This window comes from Triturus cristatus, chromosome 3_2 (genome assembly GCF_964204655.1).
Source record: "Triturus cristatus chromosome 3_2, aTriCri1.1, whole genome shotgun sequence".
Taxonomy (NCBI): Eukaryota; Metazoa; Chordata; class Amphibia; order Caudata; family Salamandridae; genus Triturus; species Triturus cristatus.
In genome coordinates, this window is record NC_140584.1 from 869,746,817 (window position 1) to 869,767,022 (window position 20,206).

The 20,206-nt window shown below is 47.3% G+C and overlaps 1 protein-coding gene across 6 annotated transcripts in view; it reads left to right on the forward strand.

The window, feature by feature from the left end:
• Nucleotides 1–20,206, forward strand: part of ANKRD13B (ankyrin repeat domain 13B) — a 362,818-nt gene that overhangs the window by 65,022 nt on the left and 277,590 nt on the right. For 3 of the 6 annotated variants that reach the window (XM_085649222.1, XM_085649223.1, XM_085649224.1), the window contains exon 2: nucleotides 9,440–9,517. The exons of the other annotated variants lie outside the window; for them this stretch is intronic. In XM_085649222.1, the coding sequence (XP_085505348.1) occupies nucleotides 9,440–9,517 (78 nt within the window). The remainder of the gene's footprint in view (nucleotides 1–9,439; nucleotides 9,518–20,206) is intronic. 6 annotated transcript variants of the gene reach the window in all.

Sequence of the window (20,206 nt, forward strand, 5' to 3'; positions counted from 1 at the left end):
TAAAGTTAAGGACATAAATATAAAGCCCGATAGGAATCCGTTTCAAAGTCAATTTTTAAATACTTGGGTCTAAGACCCAGCAGGACCCGGCTCACTTAAAGCCCTGTGCGAACCTCTGAAAACATTGAAGGGGAATCACAAGCCATTCTGTAGCAATGTCAGCCTGTTCAGTGTATAGAATCGGTTGGCTAGCATTAAACAGGGAAACGCCTCATGTTACAGGGTTCCTATGTTTCTTGTGCCCATGTGGATCTGCGAATGAATGATCCATCAAAACGATTCAGCTTTCAAGCCTGTGAAGTCTTATTTTATTTAAATTAATTTTATATTGTTCAAATTAAATACACATAAATTGGCGACTGAGGGCTTTCCCAAAAAAGACGGGCACAAATTTAATAGATTTTGAGCAGCATAATCCTCAAAAGCACTCATTTTGCCAAGGTCAGCTGGGTATTAATTTATAAAAACAATGGGATAAAAGAATGGAGGGAGAGAAATTCCAAACCGATAGTAAATTGGAGCCCCGGAAACAGCACACGGGTTTCTCAGGGAGTAGAAAGAGAGAAGGTGGAGGATCTAAAAATTGACAGGAAGATTCAGAATGAGACTTGTCTCTGGCTGAGAGGTAGAAGGAAGTTGGATGAAAGCCAAGCTGCAGGTGGAGGGATCAGCGCTAGTTTTTGGCATGGTCGAGCTGGGCTCAGGGTGCCAATCTTGCCCGGTTACTCACGGGTAATCTTCATTACTCCGAGCCCTGGTCTTCCCGTTCCATTCCTGAGCCCGTCCCTCCCTCCCTGTTTCTGTTGATGGTGACTGATTTGTGTTTTTCTTCTTTTGGGGTTTCTTTGGTATTATCAGGATATGTGGGTGATGCACTTCCCCCTTTATGCATAGCAGGCCAGGTAGGTGGTGCCATTTTGGGGGAAGTATTAGACTTTGTTAGGTGATAGGTTTCTGTAGAGCAGACAAGCTGCTCCTTGGTGAGGAATGGGATGGGGAGACGGATGAGGAGGTAACAAGAGGGATGAAAAGAGCAAAGCCCCTCTTCCTTGGCTCCAGTGATTCCATTTAAAAGGTCTTCTTTTTGTTGTTTTAATGTGCTGCAGTCGCTGTTTTCAGCACCCTGTCAGCCTCCTACCTTGACCTCCCCTCTACCTCTCACCCCTGCCTCTACACCTCAACACCCCCGTCCCCAGCAAACAACTTGACCCAGTCCGAGGAAGTTAAGCTGTGGGTGATTCAGATGAGCTGAGGAGGCGCGGGGATATGTGTTGAGAGGCGAGTGGGGGCCTGGATGAAGCCCCGCAGGGACTAACCTGTGGAAAGGGGCTGCGGCCTCATTTGAGTCATCAGCCCTAGCGAGGGCGGCATATTTCTTTCTGCCCAGGGCGCTATTGGAGCAAGGGTCGGATTTGGCAGAGACTATTACGACGTGACAGTCAATATAACGAGCAGAAAATATTTTCTACAAAAATAAACTCGGTATTTCGGTAGTAAACTGAATTGACAGATATTACTACATAGTTTTTTTGGGTAGAACCATGGATGAATGTCCTCTGATTCTATTTGGAAGAGAATGCCAGATGATTTCTGGCGGGTCTCCTTGAGAAGAAGCTTTTTAGGGTGGATTATTTCTTGAAGGGTTTGGAATCAGTGTATGATCTCCCAGGAGGGGTGGGGGCTGAGTGGGGATGCCTTGGAAGGGAAGGTACAGCAGGAGAGAAGCTTTCCCAAGAACAGATGGCCCCGCAGGGCCCGGCGGCTGAATCATTTCCAATAAGTGCGTCTAGGAAAGAGCATTACCGAGGGCCGCGCGCGCGCTGTTTTGGTGTCTGCGCCTCTTCCTTTTCCACACTCCACTCCCTGGCATGGAGGGGGAGGTGGGTACGGGGGGTGGGGGCGAGCACAGCTTTACTGGAAGCGGAGCCCAGGCCCGGCCGCCTGCTCTTCCACTGCGGCCCTTCATCTGATAGGCGGACACGGACCATACTGTCGTGCGGCGCGCGCCTTCTGCCGCATCTAATGATGTGTAATTTGCTTCAATGAGCCTGACATGACTCTCCCTTTGAAGAAGGGCGGCTTCATTCCTCGTGCATTAGGGTAGCAGCAGATTGATGGGTGCTGTAAGCTCTGCATGCCCTGGACCAAGCTGGGCGGAGCCAGGGCTTTAAGTAGTCGATGCAATTAAGGGTGTGACTTAAAAAACACTTAAACCTTCGCACAAATATGTGCCCAAGCCCCACTGCATTATCTCTCCATGTCTGCAGTGGCTTGAGCCTGTGGGTTAGCTCAATATGAAAGGATTCTTTAACTCGGCACCTCCAAGGATGCGGGCAGAAGTGTGCACAGCGCCTGGCTGTGAATAAACAGAAGGATCACAGTTTAAGTGAGCATGAGGCTAAGACCTTGTAGGTAACTTTATCGAACCACTGCAGCCCACAGGCCCTAGACTTGTGCTCATTTAACAATGTTCTGCACGCTTAGCTTATGCATTACACACCTATGGCTAAATAGAAAGGTGTGATGCCTTAATTATACATTCAAAGGTTTTCAATCGAAGCGACATCATAGTGGTTTGAGTGTTTGGTAAACTTTACATAAGTTTCATTGCATAGCATAGTTCATCCACATTGTGAAATTAAGTTTGCTTTGGATACGACGTGTGAACTGCAGGTGGTGCAAACTTGACTCAGGACTTTCTGGAATGCTACATGTGTCCCTTGTAGATCAGGGCACTGGAAACTGGTCTGACAAGAACAGTAGGGCTTCAAGAACTCTCCAAGCTGTCCAGGTGGGCTTGCAGTAAGGGCCGAGCAAACACTAGGTGACGAGAAGGTTGAGTCAGCTACCATACAATGCATCATACTGTACATGATAAATACGCAGATCCGGTCAGTGGTACTAACAAGAAATCATACTAAAATAAATATTTTAACATCATAGAGGATTCAAACTGAGCAAGATATTGATTTAGGTAGCTTCCACTTTCTAGAAGCATTGACAAATATTCTTTTGTGGTTGGGCTCTTACGGCGATTTGCAGGCCAGGATGCCTTTCCTTTCCCCTGTTGCAATTAGAAATGACTGCAAATTTAGGATCATGGAGTTACAGTCCCAACAGGGTTCGTGACAAGGGAACTATTGTCCTGGGTTCAATACCGAGTCCTCTTTGAGCTTCAAACCCAAACAACAGTCTGTAGTCTCAGAGGCAGTGGGTCTATAAGTGACACAACAGAGCTCAAGACTCGTGATCGCTGGATCTGGAGAATAGAGACTCGCTGTTTGCGGAAGCTCTGCACCGGGATCCCTCCTGTAGCTCAAGGACTGTTCTGTTACCTCGATTAAGGCGGGTGTGGAGTCGTGCCTGAACATCTGCAGGTATAAGCTCATGGTGAGTGGGTTTGATGAGGAGGGATTTATATTCCTTGTTATGGGGAGTTGTGTAGCAGCTGTCTGTCAGTCAGTAATTTGCTCGGTTAAAACGTTATGAGTCAGCCAATCTGGAATAAATGCATGCTGATAGGCTCGCGCTCTCTCACGGAGAGTCAAATGCGGGGTTGGATTGTCGCTTGTATTCCAAACGACTGTCATACAGGAGAAAGATAACTCCTTATGAAGAGTTTTCTTTGAAAATCCATTGACTCCCTCATAGTGGAGTTTCGTGATCCCAAAGGAAAAGAACCACCCACCACCGCCTCTTCAAGAATCATTGCAGTCTTAAGTTCCCCTTGGCGTCCTAAGAGATCCTTCTTACTGACCACCAAATAAAATACTGGAACGGTTAGGTCCTCTTATTGTAAAGTAAATGTATTCATTTCATTTGATGCTATGGATATCTTGTGATGTCACTGTGCTGTGGAGCATGACATTGTAGTAATGAATGTAGCCGAATTTACTTTTTCTACAGCCTGCATTGCAAGCTGAAATAGCTCTGACCTCTTTGCTAGGATGGTAGTAAAAAGTGACCAATTGGGAGCCCTAGATTCTACAGTCATCGGGGCATATCAACAAGGGCTTTATCTCTGCTTTTTTGGCTTTAAAAGCCAAAAAAGGAGAGATAAAACTAGCGCCCTATCAACAACAGGGTGCTAACATGCAAATTTGCATGTTAGCACCCTTTTACTCTACGCTTCCCCTTGCATCTCTAATGAGATGCAAAGGGGGCGTTCCAGAGTAAAATAATAGGAGAAATGCCGCTAAGCGACATTTCTCCTATTATCAAGAATGTCGCTAACCCTGTTAGAGACAAAAAAAGCAGCGCTAACCGCGGTTAACGCTGCTTTTTTTACGTCTGGTATTTTTCTGACTTAGCCATGATATCCTATGGAAGGAGGATATCATGGCTAAGTTTGCCTGTCCCTATCAACAAGGTAACGTGAGATTATCGTTGGGTTTCCAGCGATAATCTCACGTTAGCCTGTTAGCGTGAGGATTTTTATCGCTGATGAGATAAGCATTGCTAATAGCACGCTATCTCAGCGATAAAAATTCACGCTAGCCGGCGATAATTATCCTAGCGCTAAGTGCGCTTAGAGATAATTATCGCCGGTTGTTGTTGATATGCCCCATCAGTGTTAGAGTGAACTCTTTAGACTGATCGTGTACCCCAAACTCCTCAGTCTGTCTGTGTGCCCCAAGCTGCTCACAACTATGTATATATAAATATCTGCCCAACCACGTCAAATATTCTGACATACATCTCAAGCCCGTCATACTAACCGGCCATGCACACCAAACATGGCAATCTGTCAGTGTGCTTAAAATTCTTCACACTCTCCAAGAGCTACATGTTAACGACACAGTTTGTTCATGTTATATTGTTATTGTTAAAACATATAGCACACGTACATGCAAGGGTTTCTTGGTGCTGTGACCGCCAGGAGGGACAGGAAAGACGTCTCAGGCTAAAAAACTTGCCAGAAAAGCAAGACCTGCAAAAGCTTTCTGAGCCTCAGGAAGTGATGTTCCTGCCTGATCGGGGAAGACAGAGAGGTCCATAAGACGGGGCCAGGACAGAGAAGCTCCTGCCCCCTGCTTTCTGTCGCTTGAACTGAGGGATCCTCAATTGGTTGGCAAGAGAGGAGCCGAGAGGTTGAGGAGGAACAGACTTCTTGATTCTCCTTGCTGCAAAGGATGGAGCCTGATCATGAATGGATTGATGAATAATGCAAGCTGTTTTAAAAAAGCTCTCTGTTTAACAGGTCGCCAGTGAAGCTTCATTAAGGCAGGAGAGATATGTGCATGTCTATGCAATTTACTGATTCTCTTTTCTGCTGTATTCTGAATGATTTATAATTTGTGTAAAGAAGTTCCAGGGAGACCCAAATACAGGGAGTTTGCATACGCCAAATGGGACACATTTACCTCTGCAACAGCTGCTTTCAAAGCTTCTGGTGACAGGAGAGGTGTAACTTTCCTAATGGAGTTCAATAGGCCAAAGCACTTTGTCATCACTGCCTTGAATAACAAGATCATTCTTATCGGCGTTAAGCTTGAGAGCGTCGGTGCCCATCCAGTTCCAACTGAACCTCAGGGTCGATTGAAATTCATGGTGAAATTGGGCAGTACTTTTAAGATGGAGGATGAGCTGAGAGTCATCAGCCTAGCCATCTGCTCGAAGGCAGGAAAACTGTCAGCCTGCCTAAAACTACTCATACTGTCCATCCATGGGCCGTAAATTCATCAAACCGTCTATATGTGGGCCATAAGTTCATCCCATTCTGTCCTTGGGCCTTAAGTTCACCTGACTGGCAGGAGCAGTCTGGCTTATCCCCATAGGCAATGTATAAAGTATTTACGCAAACATACAGTAACACAGTGAAAATACCACAAAAGTACACTAGTTTAGAAAATTAGCCAAGATGTATCTGAGTAAAGCAAGACCAAAATGACAAAAATCTAACATGCACAAGTCAAGATATGAATTTTCAAAGGTTAAACCAAGTAAAGCTTTTAAGAAAACAATAGCTCCTATGGGGCTATCTGGTCGTGCGTGACATCAACGACCCTACAAAGTCAGTCCTACCTCGAGGGTGCGAATGCCGGATCACCTTGTAGGTGTCGTAAATCAAAGATGATGCAAGACGCAGGGGAAGTGAGGCATCGGGTAGGCAAGGGCAGTGTTGGTTCCTTACTGCGATGCAGGCCATTGGCTCTTTGGCACTCAAGGACAGTGCATTGCACTAAGGAGGTGAGGCGTCACGGAAGCAAGTGAGGCATCGGTTGCTGGCGGTGGTGCTAGAGTCGTGGAGTCTCTGATGTCCAGGGACGTTGTGGGGCGCAAGGGAGATGAATCTGCGCTTGCTGAGATAACCCTTGGTTCCTTACTGCTGGACGGCGTTGATGATGCATTGCAGGTCAAGCTGTGAGGCTTCGATTTCACAATGTTGAGGTCGAACCACTGGGCCACAGCTGTGGCATCGGAGTCGGAGCGGTGCATCATGGATGTCAGTGGTGCGGTGCTCCGGACTCCCACAGTGGCGGTTCTTCAGAGATGCTGCGTCATCGTAGAAGCCTGTGTTGTAAGTCGTGGGCATTGCGTTGAGCAGGGTCCACAGCTTTATTGCAGGCAGCGGCACGGCGTCAAAGTTGCAGACAGGTGCTAGTTTCGAAGTCATTTGATGTTGGGTTCTTCTGGTAGCACTGAAACTCACTTTCTAGGGCCCACGAACTGGATTTGGCACCAGTTGGCCAGTAGAGCTCTCAGAAGAGGAGCCAAGGTGCTACAGGTGAAGTCTTTGATGGCTCTGAGACTTCCAACAGGAGGCAAGCTCAACTCAAGGCCTTGGAAAAACTTTAGAAAGCAGGATTTAGAGAACAAAGTCCAGTCCTCACTCCAAGGACAGAAGCAGCAGGCCAACACTGAGAATCAAACAGCAAAGTGACAGTCCCTCCTGGTGGCACAATAGCTTTTCTTCCTGGCAGAATGTCCTCAGTCCAGAAGAGTTCTGAGTTTATGGTGACAGCGGTCCAGTACTTATACCTATTTTAGCCTTTAAAATAGGGAGACTTCGAAGAAAGGTCTTTATAGTGCACAAGACCCTGCCCTTCCTTGACCTGGCTCCAGGCACACTACAGGGGTTGGAGACTTATTTGTGTGGGGACAGGCACAGCCCTAATTCATGTGCAAATGTCAGCTCCTCCCAACACTCTAGCTCAGGAAGGCTCATCAGCCCGGTGATGGGCCATCAGGATATGCAGAGCCGACCTCAGCTCCCTTTGTGTGGGATTGTCCAACTGTCATCTAGCCTAGACATGTATTCTAGGGACAAGCAGGGGCACAGAATGGTTTAGTAGGAAAATGTCAACTTTCTAACAGTGCTGAAGCAAAAAATGATGGTCAGATTTCTGAATGAATCAAACATTCACCACCCGTCAAGCAATCTGGGTTAAATCCATCATTCTTTTGCTCACTTCGCCAACCCAGTTTGGACTCAGCCCTATGCAAATCAATCTTGACCCTGTTTCTCATGGGGACAGTCCAGCCTGAACTACCAAGCCGAGACCTCCTTGGACCGGAAACAACCATCCTGGGATGGGTTTTGGGGTAACACCCCTCATCAGCCAAGCTAGCTTGAATCCAGTGGCATGGCGAGCAGGGATCCATGTCTGGGTATACCAATCCTACTTTGGACGAAAAGTGCTGCAGCAACAAATGATGGACGAGATCCCTGGAAACTACAGAGGGCGAAACCCCATTCACAGAGGCCAAGAAAAGCCCTAGAAACATAGAAAATAGAAGCTGACCATAACATATATTGCAACAATAGTGTACTGCATTCATATGATATGAAATAAACTGTGGAGAGAAGTTGGCCTAACGGCTAGGGCGGTCGTCCTTGAATCTGGAGAACTGGGTTTGAGTCTCGGCAACGACGCTGAACATCCTGTGATTCTGGGCAAAGCACTTAATCTCCCCGTGCCGAACAAAAATGAATGTGTCCTCATGTAGCGCAACTGGTGCTCGTGTAAAGCGCTCTGATACCCGATACTTTCGTGTCAAGTTTGCACTATATAAAATACGAAACAAAACAAATTTTTCAAAAACTGTTATTCCTAATATGATGGAGGTTCAGAGTCAAATATTTGTCCTGACAAAGGTGTCCGAGATTTGGTTTAGTCTACTGAAACATGTCAACGGATTCAATGTGTTGAATCTGATTACAACGAGCGATTCTAGATGAAATACATTCATTCCATCCGGACTCTTGGTGGTTAAGAAATTACAGATCAGCACCTCTAACAGATGTAGCAACACTGTTTGTTAAGGGGTCTTCCATTTGAATATTGTTGTACACCATGTATTTTCTTTATTGCATCCTGTTGCACCAATACCATTGGGGGCTTTGGAAAGGAATTATTTTTAGCTTATAGATTGTTTTTAACTGATATGTTTTTTGTATGCATTATGAGATTATGATAAAGAAGTTGGGTATCTATATGTGATCTCTATGATATTAAAGATTTATATAAATTTCCTCTCTGGTGGTCTGTGCTTAAAATTATAGGACTTCAACTGCATGCAAAGGGAGAGTGAAGGGAATGGTTGTATGTTGCGAGTGATTGATTGTATCTACTGTGTGCCATCTTGATTTCATGGGAGTCTTTTATTCTACTGATTTGTAGTGCCCTGTTCCCTTGGTGTGAGGGCCACCTCTCATTTTCTCTACCTTTTAAATACATTGCACCCTGCCCTTGGGGCTATCAAGGGCCCACCTTAGGGGAGCCTTTAATGTAATAAAAGGGAAGGTTTGGGCCTGGCAAGCGGATTCACTTGCCAGGTCGAAATGGCAGTTTAAAACTGCACAAACAGGCTCTGCAGTGCAGTGGCAGGCCTGAGACATGTTTGCAGGGATACTCCTGTGGGTAGCACAATCAGTGCTGCAGGCCCACTAACAGCATTTTATTTACAGGCCCTGGACAACCTTGGTGCACTGTACTATGGACCTACTAGTTATTCAAATAGGCCAATCATGGAGAAACACATAACCATTACATTTTAGACATAGAGCACTTGCACTTTAGCACTGGTCAGCAGTGGTAACGTTCCCAGAGTCCCGAAGCCAGCAAAAATGAAATTCAGCATGCAGTCAAAAACAGAAGATCAGAAGCAAAAAGAAAGGCGAAAACCCACCAAAAGATGCGTAACAGATATGTTAAACTATTCAAACAGCACAATAGTAACCATTTTCAAAAGCCACTTGGTGCTGTTTGGAATTAGTTAGTGTAGGTAAGTGTTGATGCAAACCATGCATGATATGTCTTGTGACCCTCAGCCTTATGTTCACCCCATGTCTGTGCATTTGTACACTTAGTTTAACTGTGTTTTTTGATCCTGTGAGCTTTTTTCCCCTTAAGCCTCCAGTTTGTTTCATGTATCTACTGTTTAGGTCCTCGTTAGTTGTCATTTGTTCCTGATCTTGTACTCTATGTGTTCTCAGTCCCATCTTATTTATGGCTGCCGGCTGTCACCACAGAAGTCTCTATTGGGCACCGGTCCTGATTTTTACCACCAACCAGTAAGCAAAGATAAGATATGCATGTTGTGTCACTGACATTGTCATTAACAAGTGGTGTTGGTTTCAGTGTCTTCATGTTTCGTGATAGTACTCTCATAATTTGTTTTTTTTTAGCTCTTCTTATTTAAAACAATAAACAGAGCAGTGCAATGACAATGCGGCACATGACATAACCTTAGATCCATGGTACTCTCATTGATTTTGTGCTCTGCTCAAGTGGGCGCCTGTGTCTTTCCTTAGTAGTGGGTGGTTTCCAATGGTTCCATTTCAGGTGCCGTCAATATGAATACACTGCAACATACGAAGGAATGCTTGAACGAATCTCAGCCACTGGTGATGGCTCGCAGCAGCATTCCAGTCCATTGTTTTTTTGCCCATTGTGCTACTCTTGACAGAGCAGTCATGTGCACATCAACCTTGGTCCTGCTTTAATAGGAACAGTGCAGGGTGAACTACCAGGCTAGGGCTCCTCCAGATGAGCACTTATTAAACTCCAGGCCATTTTCATCCCACTTAGGCCTCAGCAGTGAGGTCTCTCTTGAGTTTTGTGGAACCCATGTCTGGTCATACCTATCCAATTCCAGGTGTCTACTGCAACAAATAACAAAGTGACAGAAGAAATGCTTGAAATAATCTCAGCCTCTGCTGAACGTTCAGGCTGTACTCCAGTCAATTATTTTTTGTTCTTCTGGTATTTTAAATAGAAATCAGCCAGTGCAAATCAGCCTTAGTCCTGCTCTAAAAAGGAACAGTCCTGCCAGAATTGCCATACCAGGTTTCCTCCAGATGGCATCATAAGATCTAAAAGCTACGTTCCTTCATTCTGATGTCTGGTTTGAACCCCTCTCCGTCTTCCTGTCTCCAGGTCTGTGTCCTATTGTGCGTGTGTTTGTATCCCTGGTGTCTGTGGTGCTTGAATCTGCTTTCTTTTGCCCCATTCCTATGTCTTCATCTCTCTGTTTTTGATTTGCCTTTGGCTAGCTCCAATGTCCAATGTCTGTATTCCACTCTTTCTGGGTCAGCTTTTCCAGTTTCTGTATCCCCTGTAACAATGTCCGTTTTTCCTCACCACTGCCCCAAACTTGTGCTCTTTTCTATAGGGCTTGTGCCACCCGACCGTGTATGCTACCTTCCTGTCTGTGCCTTATATTTATGTGCCTACCCATATTCTCCTATACCCGAACCTGTGCCTCAGCGTGTTGCTGAGCCCCATCACTTTGCTTGTGTCTCCTTGTTTTATTGCCCGATGATCCAGTGTATGAGCCTTCTATATCTAGTAGCTGTGCTTTCTTGTTTTTCTATGTCCGGGGACCCATATCTGCCTCTGTTCTCCGCCATCCTACTGTCTGAGTTCCCATTTCTCCATTACTATGCCCTTCTATTTTCCAGTCTGATTTTTTTGTCACCCTCTGTGATTCCTTGCTCAGTTTCTCTGTCCCTTGACTGTACATCTGTTTCTTTGGCTGTCTACTGTCCATGTGTCTGTTTTACTCTATTTTTTCGCTAGTGTTTCTATTTTCTGATTATTGTCGCTTCCTTGTTTGTCTTGTTTAAATATCCATGTCCCATGTCTATAATCACCTCATTCTGTGTTGGTGTTTTCTTGTTTCTTTTCTGCTCTGCCATGTCTACGTATCCTTGTCCCTGTGCCTTACTTCATGTTTGTCTAGCCAGTGTCTACTTGCACCAGTAGCTGTGACAAATTAAGCTGTCCTGAGGCGGGTGAAGTCGAGATTGGTGGGGAACTTTTGGTCCATAGAAGGCATCCTTTTTCTTGGTATAGGTGGGACAGCGATCTCACAGGGCCCTCCAGGGGGTGCTTGCAGAATGTCGGCTAGAGTGCTCGCTGCCAACAGGCCTTTACGGCCAATCCCCGCTTAAACATGTGGGCGCCAAGATAACACAGGCCTCTGGAGGGATAATGAAGGTATAAGGGGGTGCCCAAGGTAAGTGACCTGGCGCCGCGGGCAGATGGAACTCCTGCACAAGATACTCTGGGAAGGTATTCCCAGGGGGTAATGAGGGTGTATGGAGGTGCCCAAGGTAGGTAACTTGGCAGGCAGATGAGCCTCTTGCACAAGTTACTCTGGGGCGGTATTCCCAGGGGTTGGGTCTCTCTTCTTAAAGAGGGGGTCCTCACAGGTTGACCAGTGATAATCTCACTTGTAGGCTCAGCGTTGGATGCGCAGAGACAAGGTTAGATATGGTTAGGAATGGCTATGTATTAGAGTCTATGTTAAGGTTAGCCATCAATCAAAATTGTAATAATCATGTCTCTGGTTTATGGTATTACTGCATATAATTTTGTGAAATGATTTGAGTGCAATTTTAATGTTTTGTGGTTGCTTATCATAATAAATACAGCAGTGGGGTTAAAACCCCTAACCCAAAAGTTCAAATGATGTTTTTGTTCTGTCTGTTGCAGTAGGGGATGCTGGAGGGCAGGTGGGGGGATCTGGGTCACTCCATGGTAAGGGCTGGTGCTCGGTGATGCCTGGCCATATGCCAAGGTGCACCCAAATTGGGGGCGTCGCGCCTATGGTAGATACGCCTGGGGCAGCCCATCATGTTGGGTGTGGCAGCGGTTGACACCATTGCTGCCAAGCAATATGTGCACCAGTGATGGGGCCCCGGGCACACGGTGACCCAGAAGTGGTCACCGCGCCCACAGTGCCCATCCCTCAGTCCCTCTCCCGTTGCTCAGGAGCTCTGCTGCTTCCCAGCCTGAGCTGCGCAGAATGCACTTTGAGTGCGCAAGGCTCCGGACGACCTCTGCTGCTTCTTCCTACAGGAGGCCAGGTCATTTCTACTCACTTACGATTGCCGCGTCCTTGTCGAAGAGGTAACATCTTCACCCAAACATCATGGCATGGAATGTGTATAGTTATTAGGGATGCAGAAACAAACTGACAATTTTTATCAAGAATGAAACGCTACAGTCTCCAAACTGCTACAAACACACCATGGTTTGGTATACACAGCTTGAACAGAGTTTACTGACTGCCGAGACTTCACAATCATTCTGCAAATCGAAATTCTATGCAAAGAACTAGAATTGGTTGAGGTGCCAACAATGCTCAAATCCTATATCCCCTAAGACATCATACATTCCAACCACTCCTACACATCTACGTTGAGTCGTGGAAAAGGCCGTCAAGCACTCCGAAAGTACTAAAATAATAAATGTTGGCTGTTGAAAGTTCAAAATAACAGGCTATAGACGTTGGGTTGAGTTTGTGGATGGTCCTTATTTGTAACGCTCATCTTATTTGTGCTTATTGATCTCGCTCTCTAGATGACCGATGTTACAGGTACATCTTATCCCAGAGAAAGGGTTCTTGAAATCTGTAACTTTAGATTCCTCAACTTCTTTTTTACTTTTCTTCATTTATATAGCGATTGTGTAGCAATATCGTTAGCCCTGTTCAGGATGTCTGTTTACACTTTCCTTCCATCATCGCAATTGAAGTCATTTTGTTTTCGCTTATCTGTTTCATAACTGCTTGATTTCTTCATATAACATTTAATTAATGATATGGTTTGCCCACCTTAGTAATTTCACCGAATAAGTGTTTAGGCCTGTATGTTTGATATCGCCCAGAACTGTTTGGAAGTTGTTTGATGGCCTTGATTGAATGCTGTGTGACAGCCATCAGCATTCTGAGCAGGCGACCATCCACCCCATAACAAAACAAAAGCTATAACAAACCAGCAATAGAACAGGCAGAAATAAGTTGCCAGCGCTGAAAGGGCACAAAAACTAGAAGACATTTTTCTATGTTAATCCTTTTTTTTTAATAGGATGGTTCAGTTGTGAAGAATTACTTCTTGGTTAAATATAAGGGAACAAAAATTCTTAGAACACTTTATTATAATTTTTCAACATGCTGCATAGCTGTTACAATGCTTTACAGTATAGTTTAAAGACATTGGCAAAGCCAATAGCTCCGGCTAAACATTTATATGGTCCCAAAGGCGAGACCTGTTGGCTATGCCAATACTTGTTAACATTTCTGTGGCCCCGCTTGTTAGTATTGTGAAATCCTGCGGGTTCAAAATAATATTTTAGCAAGATGAAAAACAAATGGTGATCTCAATAGGTCATGGCCCAGAAGCTTCTAAAGCCAGATATACTGATTGTATAAGGAAAGCATGAGCTGTCCACAGTTCAATGGTGGTTAGACAGAAATCCTCTTGTTGGGTAAGGCGCAGGAACTATGGTCAGAGGACTGGTGGCCGAAAGAGCTGGACATGGCCTCTCAGCCTAAGGCAGTAGTAACAAATGTGGGTTTGTTGGTAGATAACAAGCTCTCTATGAAGAAACGTGTGAATTCCCTCTGTGGCACCTGACAGTACGCTGCTGGTCCCCCCTGCCGGGATACCAGCTCAAGTTATTTTTGACCCGCCCACCATCTCCTTCAACAGTCGTTTTTCGTACAGTTTAAGTTTTACTGTGTCTTTGCTGCATTCATTTTTCTATTTCAGCCTTGCATTATTTAGGTTGGGAGTTTTGGTTATCTATTTGCTGTTCATTTGCATTAACTCTTTCTTTTGCAGCTTTTATGTTTTTGTCGTATTTATAGTCGAATTCTAGGTCAGCGGGTGAGGTCATGATTAGTGGGGAATTTCGGGCCCATACAAGGCATCCTTTTGCTTGGGATAGGTGGGACAGTGGTCTCACTGGGCCCTCCCAGGGGGTGCTTGCAGCAAGTCGGCTAGAGGCTGCGGGGGTGTGGGAGTGCTTGCTGCCAACAGGCCTTTACAGAAAATCCCCGTCATGGGCTTGTGGGGGTAAAGCTAGCACAGGACCTTAGAGGGATAATGAGGGTGTATGGGGGTGCCCAAGGTAGGTAGCCTGGCGGAAAGATAGGCCTCCTGAACAAGTAACTCTGGGGAGGTATTCCCAGAGGGTATGAGGGTGTATGGGGGTGCCCGCGGTAGGTAACCTGGCGTGCAGACGGGCCTCCTTCAGAAGTTACTCTGGGGCGATGTTCCCAGGGGGTGGGCCTCTCTTCTTAGAGAGGGGCCCTCACAGGTTGACCAATCATAATCTCACTCGTAGGCTCAACGCTGGATATGCAGGGACAAGGTTAGTGATGCAACAAGAAACATTTACAAAAAGAACTTGAGCTGGTACCCCGGCAGGAGGGACCAGCAGCGTACTGTCGGCGGAGCGGTGGGTGCAAAAGAAACCACTCCGCCGCACCGCTGCCCCTTTTATGTGCGAGACTGGTGAAGACTCGATCGGCGGGGATCCGGAAGTGTTAAACTACTCCCGGGTTACTGCCCGCCCGGGGCCCTATCACTGGAGCAGATATTGCTTGGTAGTGACGGTGTCCTCTGCCACCGCCCCCAACACGATGGGCTGGCCCTGGCGCATCCACCATAGGCACAGCGCCCCAAATTTGGGTGTGCCTTGGCAGCAGCTGTCTTTTCCCCATGCATTAGTTTCCTAATTTTTTCTGTCTGTGTCTCCTTGTCCCAGTGTCTGTGTTCCTCTTTGCCTTGTATGTGCCTGCTTGTTCCCATGCCTTTGTCTCCTTATCTGTCCTGTCCTTTTCTCCTTGTCCTCAAGCCTCTCTTCCTGCTTGTCTAGCCTTTGTCTCCTTGTTCCCGAGCCTTACTTCTTGTTGGTCTAGCCTATGTCAACTTGCACCCATACCAGCATCTTCTTGTTTGCCTTGTCTGTGCCTCCTTTTCCCAATGCCTTTGTCTCCTTGTCTGTCCTGTCTTTGCTTCCTTGAACCCATGCCTGTGTCTTCTTGCTTGCCTCGCCTTTCTCTCTTTGCTCCTGTGCTTTACTTCTTGTTTGTCTAGCCTGTGTCATCTTGCACTAGTACCAGTATGTTCTTTATTGTCTTGTCTGTGTCTCCTTGTCCCTGTGACTGTGTCTTCTTGTTTGCCTTGTCTGTGCCTCCTTGTCCCCATGCCTGTGTCTCCTTATCTATGTCTCCTTGCCTCGTGACTGTGCCTTGAGTTCCACGCTGTATCCGGCAGGTGAAAAAAAACGGCTCCATCTCTAGCTGACGTCAAATTGCTTTACATTCCGTGACAGTACTTGAACACATGGATTGTCAAATAGGTATAATCATTAGGGTGTTTTATAATTTCAGACCGTTTTTTTAGGTCCTTCAGAAGTTAGCATATTATTTACCTGAAGAGTAGTAACAGGTCCAAAGTGTCTGTGAGGTTGGAGAGCGAGGTCTGAGGCTCAGATAATTGATCTGCATTGATGAGCTTTCGAGACACACTCCTTCCGCAGCTTGAGGTGACCTCATCGGAGCTTGTGTCTGAGGAACCTCTTCTGTATGAGCAGAGCTAGCATGGACACTGAGCGAGAGGGATCTGGGCCTGGAGGTCTGGAGCTCCTAGATCCGTCGTTGAAGGTGGACACTAACTCACATTGGGTTTACAGATGGTTAGATCTGCTCTGTTACCAAGGTGAGACGAAGAATAAGGTTTGCTTCATCCTTTCGTTGAATGAACGCGGAGCACAATGCGGGTTTTCTGAGCGCTGGTGGAATGTTATTCCAGGCTCTTGGCACTACACAGGAGCTGAAATTGGCGCAATGTTTTGTGTTTTGTGAATTTACGGATTTCCAGCGTGCGGCTGTCTTTGTATCTGGAGTTTCTTTGTTCTCTCAGGGCCGTTAGCTGCAGTGCCAGGTACGTGGGTGTTTGTATGAAGTCCTTTGTTGTATTGCAGGTTGTTCTTAATAAGAAGTGGCTTTCCATTGGCAGCAGGTTAGGGGTCTGAGGCTATGAGGGATGGAGGCTAGCGGTCCGAGGCTGCGGGTAACACGGTCTGACCTGAGGAGTGGAGGTCAGTCGTGCTGTTGAATCTGCTACGGCTTTCAGTGGAGGTAGGTTTGATTTTGGTAAACCTGCATGCAAGGCAGTGCCCTAGTCTAGCCTGGAGAGAAGATGATCTTGGACTTCTGTAGAGAGCTCTTTTTCGGTTACTAAGTTGCTGAGGTTTCCGATGGTGTGCAGTGGTTAATGCACAGCTTTTCACTTTACACTTTAAACTTCAGCCAGGGGGGGGTAGGGAGTTTCCGCTTCCGGTAGGCAGCTTGGGCCAACCCTTGCGCAGTCACATTGGGCGCCAACACATGCATGACATCAGCCCCTGAGAGTGAGGTTGAAGGGCGTAGGGGGCGCCCGCAAAAAGAGTCTGCTGGGCACACGGGCCTCCTGTGCAAGGTCACTCCAGTAAAGGGGGACCTATCAATTACTGGGGAACAATCAAGACCTTGCACGTAGGCTCATTCAGGATACGCAGAAAACAAATGTACATGTTCCAGTTTAAGTGAGGTATGGTTATGTATCAGATTCATGTTAAGGATAGCCATAAATCATGTCAAAAACTGTAAGACAAACGTGAGTGAATATGTTGATATTTTCAGCGGAAAAAGTTTTAAAAAATGATTTGAATTTTGAATTATGTTTCATTAAGTCTTATTATTTTAAATAAAATAAGGCTGGGGTTTTCGACCCCTAATCCAAAAACAAATTGAATTGTGTGTAATATTGCTAAGTGCTGTAGGTGCTTGCTGTTATCCCCAAGGACTTGCTGGAGGCAGTGTAGAGGGTTATATATATCTTTATTAACTCAGATAAAGATTTCGCCTAGAGAGAGCGCCGGGCAACACGCTCCGATCGCTTGCTCTCGCGCCGCGCTACTCGCGCATGCGCAGTAGCGTCCAATATGGCCGCTACTCGCATTACTGCCCTGACGTAGTGCGCGTCAACTAGACCGCGACACTACATATCTCCCCCTTTTTATACCATCCAACACAATGTACCCCGACCCGGTGGTCAGTCCATTTCATAGTCTCTAAACTTGGATGGTCTCACCACTGCTCGCCCCACCCGGGTGTGTCTTACCGGGGTGGTATGTCCTTCTCGGCCTCCTTCTGCGACCGGGCCTCCTCTCCTTCCTTCCGGAGAGCCCTGGCCCTCTCTCTCTCCTTTCTCACCGTCTTCCCGGGTCCTTTCCTCCGTGGGCCCTCCATCCGGTATGTCTCTCTCTCCGTCCTGTTCTTCACTCCTGTTCTCTCCGTACTCTCCTTTGGACGTTCCTGCGTCCCTTGTCGCTCCTTCTGTCGGTGTTTCCCCTTCCGTGTCCTCCCGGGGCCATTGTAGGATTTTGTTGCACTTGGCCATGCGATCGTGGGACCACACGTTTCCGTCACTGAGCAACGCTGCCCGGTCGTACACTTCTTCTACTCTTAGGGGTGGGGAGTACTTGCTTTCTCCCTTCCGCTTCAGAACTGCCAGCTTCACTCTGACCCACTCCCCTTTTTCCAATACTGTCTCCTTCACCTTCCTGTTGTGGTTGTAGTGGTCCGTATAAATGCGTTGTGCCTTCTCCAGGTTGTGTTGTACCACCGCTGGAGACCATTTGCTGGTGATGGTCTTCTCCTGCCAAGCAACATTGTCTCTGGTGAAGGGTTGCCTTCCTCGCAGGATCTGGAAGGGGCTGTACCCCGTACCGGTGGGGGTGATGCGATATGCCCATATCGTACTTTGCACTTCTTTTTCCCAGTCTTTGCCCCTCGTGATGGCAGCTTGTATGGAGCCCATGAGCACCCTATTGAACCTTTCTACTTGTCCGTTACTGGCCGGATGATATATTGACATGTGCCTAAGTAGGATGCCGTTCCTGTCTGCAAATTTGGTCCATTTGTCCGAGGTGAATTGGGGGCCATTGTCACTGATTATGGTCCTGGGTATGCCTTCCCTGAGGAACACTGCCTTGAGGAAGCGCAGTATTTCATCCGTGTCCATGACCTCTTGGATGTGTACCTCTGGCCACTTTGAGTACTTGTCCACTAACGCACAGAGGTATTTAGGTATCCCCTGATCATCCAGTATAGGCCCTAAGATGCCCACTGCCACCTCTTCCCATGGGTTACTGGGACTCGTGAACTTCCCTAGAGGCGGCCTCATTGGCTTCAGTATCTTGTCCGCTCCTTGGCACTGCACGCAGTCTCTCACGTGCCTCTCTACTTGCATATCCATTCCTGGCCACCAATACATTTGTTTGGTCCTGGCCTTCGTCTTCACAATTCCCAGGTGTCCTTCGTGTATCATGGATAGCAGATCCGGTATTATGTTCTCGTGTGGTACCACTCTGTTTCCTCTGTATACGAACACCCCGTCGTTCCCCACCGACTGCTCTTCTCTGACCTCGTAGAACTGCCGGACCTTGGGTCTCTGTCGTCTCCGCTCCGGCCACCCTCGTACTATGTACATCTTGATGTCGTCCAGGTCTTCATCCGCCGCATACGCGTCTTTCCACTCCTGTCTACTGATGGCTTTTTCGGGGTCGTCTGTCAGGGCTACCATCTCGTCTTCGTCTTCCGTGCCATTGGTGGCACTTTCCATCGCTGACGCCCTGCTGAGGTAATCTGCAATCTTGTTTCTCGAGCCCGGTATGTACTCCACGTCGTACCGATACTCCAGGAGTTTCAGCGTCATCTTCGCAATCCGGGGTGTGGCACTGGCATGGCCGTCGGATGTCAAAACCTTCACTAGGGGTTTGTGATCCGTCTTCACTTGAAATCTTGTGCCCCACAGGAACTGACGGTACTTCCCCATAGCCCATACCACGGCCAGCATCTCTTTTTCGATTACACTGAACTTTTGTTCTGGTGACGTCAATGTCCTGGACGCGAAGCTGATCGTCTCTGTCCCTCCTTCTGGTCTTTCTTGCATGAGCACCGCTCCTAACCCTTTGTCACTTGCGTCCGTCATCAATATGGATCGCCCCTGAGGATCGTACCCATGCAGCGGGATCGCTTGGCTGATTTCCCGTTTCACCGTGTCGAACTCTTCCTGCGTCTCTTCCGTCCACACAAACGCCGTCTTGTCCCTCGTGAGTTGCCTCATGTAGTGCGTTTTCGTGGCGAAGTGGTGGACGAACTTGCTGTAGTATTCCGCTATCCCTAAAAATGACCGTACTTCTTCCTTGGAGGTGGGTGGGGGTGCATCGCAGATGGCCTTCACGTTCCCTTTCTTCGGTGTTATCCCATGCGCTCCTATCTCGTGCCCCAGGTATGTGACTGATGTCATCCCAAAATGACATTTCTCCCATTCTGCCGTCAGGCCGTTTTCCTCCAGGATCTTCAATACCGCTTCCAGCTTCTTGTCGTGGTCTTCCAGCTCTGTCCCCATTACTAGGATGTCGTCCTGGAAGTATTGCACTCCCTCTATGCCCTTGAATAGGCGGGCCATCAGCTTCTGGAACACTGCTGCTGCCGAAGCTAGACCGAAGGGCATGTGGCAGAACTGGTAGCATCCAAACGGCGTTATGAATGACGTCAGTTTCTTGCTCGTGGGATGCAGCACTACCTGGTGGTACGCCGATTGTAGGTCGATGGTGGAGAACCATTTCACGCCTTTCGTGCGGGCCAACATTTCCTCTATGCGTGGTAAGGGGAATTTTTCTACCACGATGCACTTGTTTAACTCCCTGAGGTCCACACATAGGCGCACCTTGCCTGACGGTTTCATGGCCACTACCAGAGGCGCCAACCACTCCGCGCTGTCGATGGGCTCGATGATTCCCCCGTCCTCCAGCCGGTGTAGTTCCTGTTGTACCGCCTCTCTCACTGCGATCGGTATGTTCTTTACTTTGTGCGCTACAGGGCGGACGTTTTCCTTGAGGACGATCTTGTGGGAGAA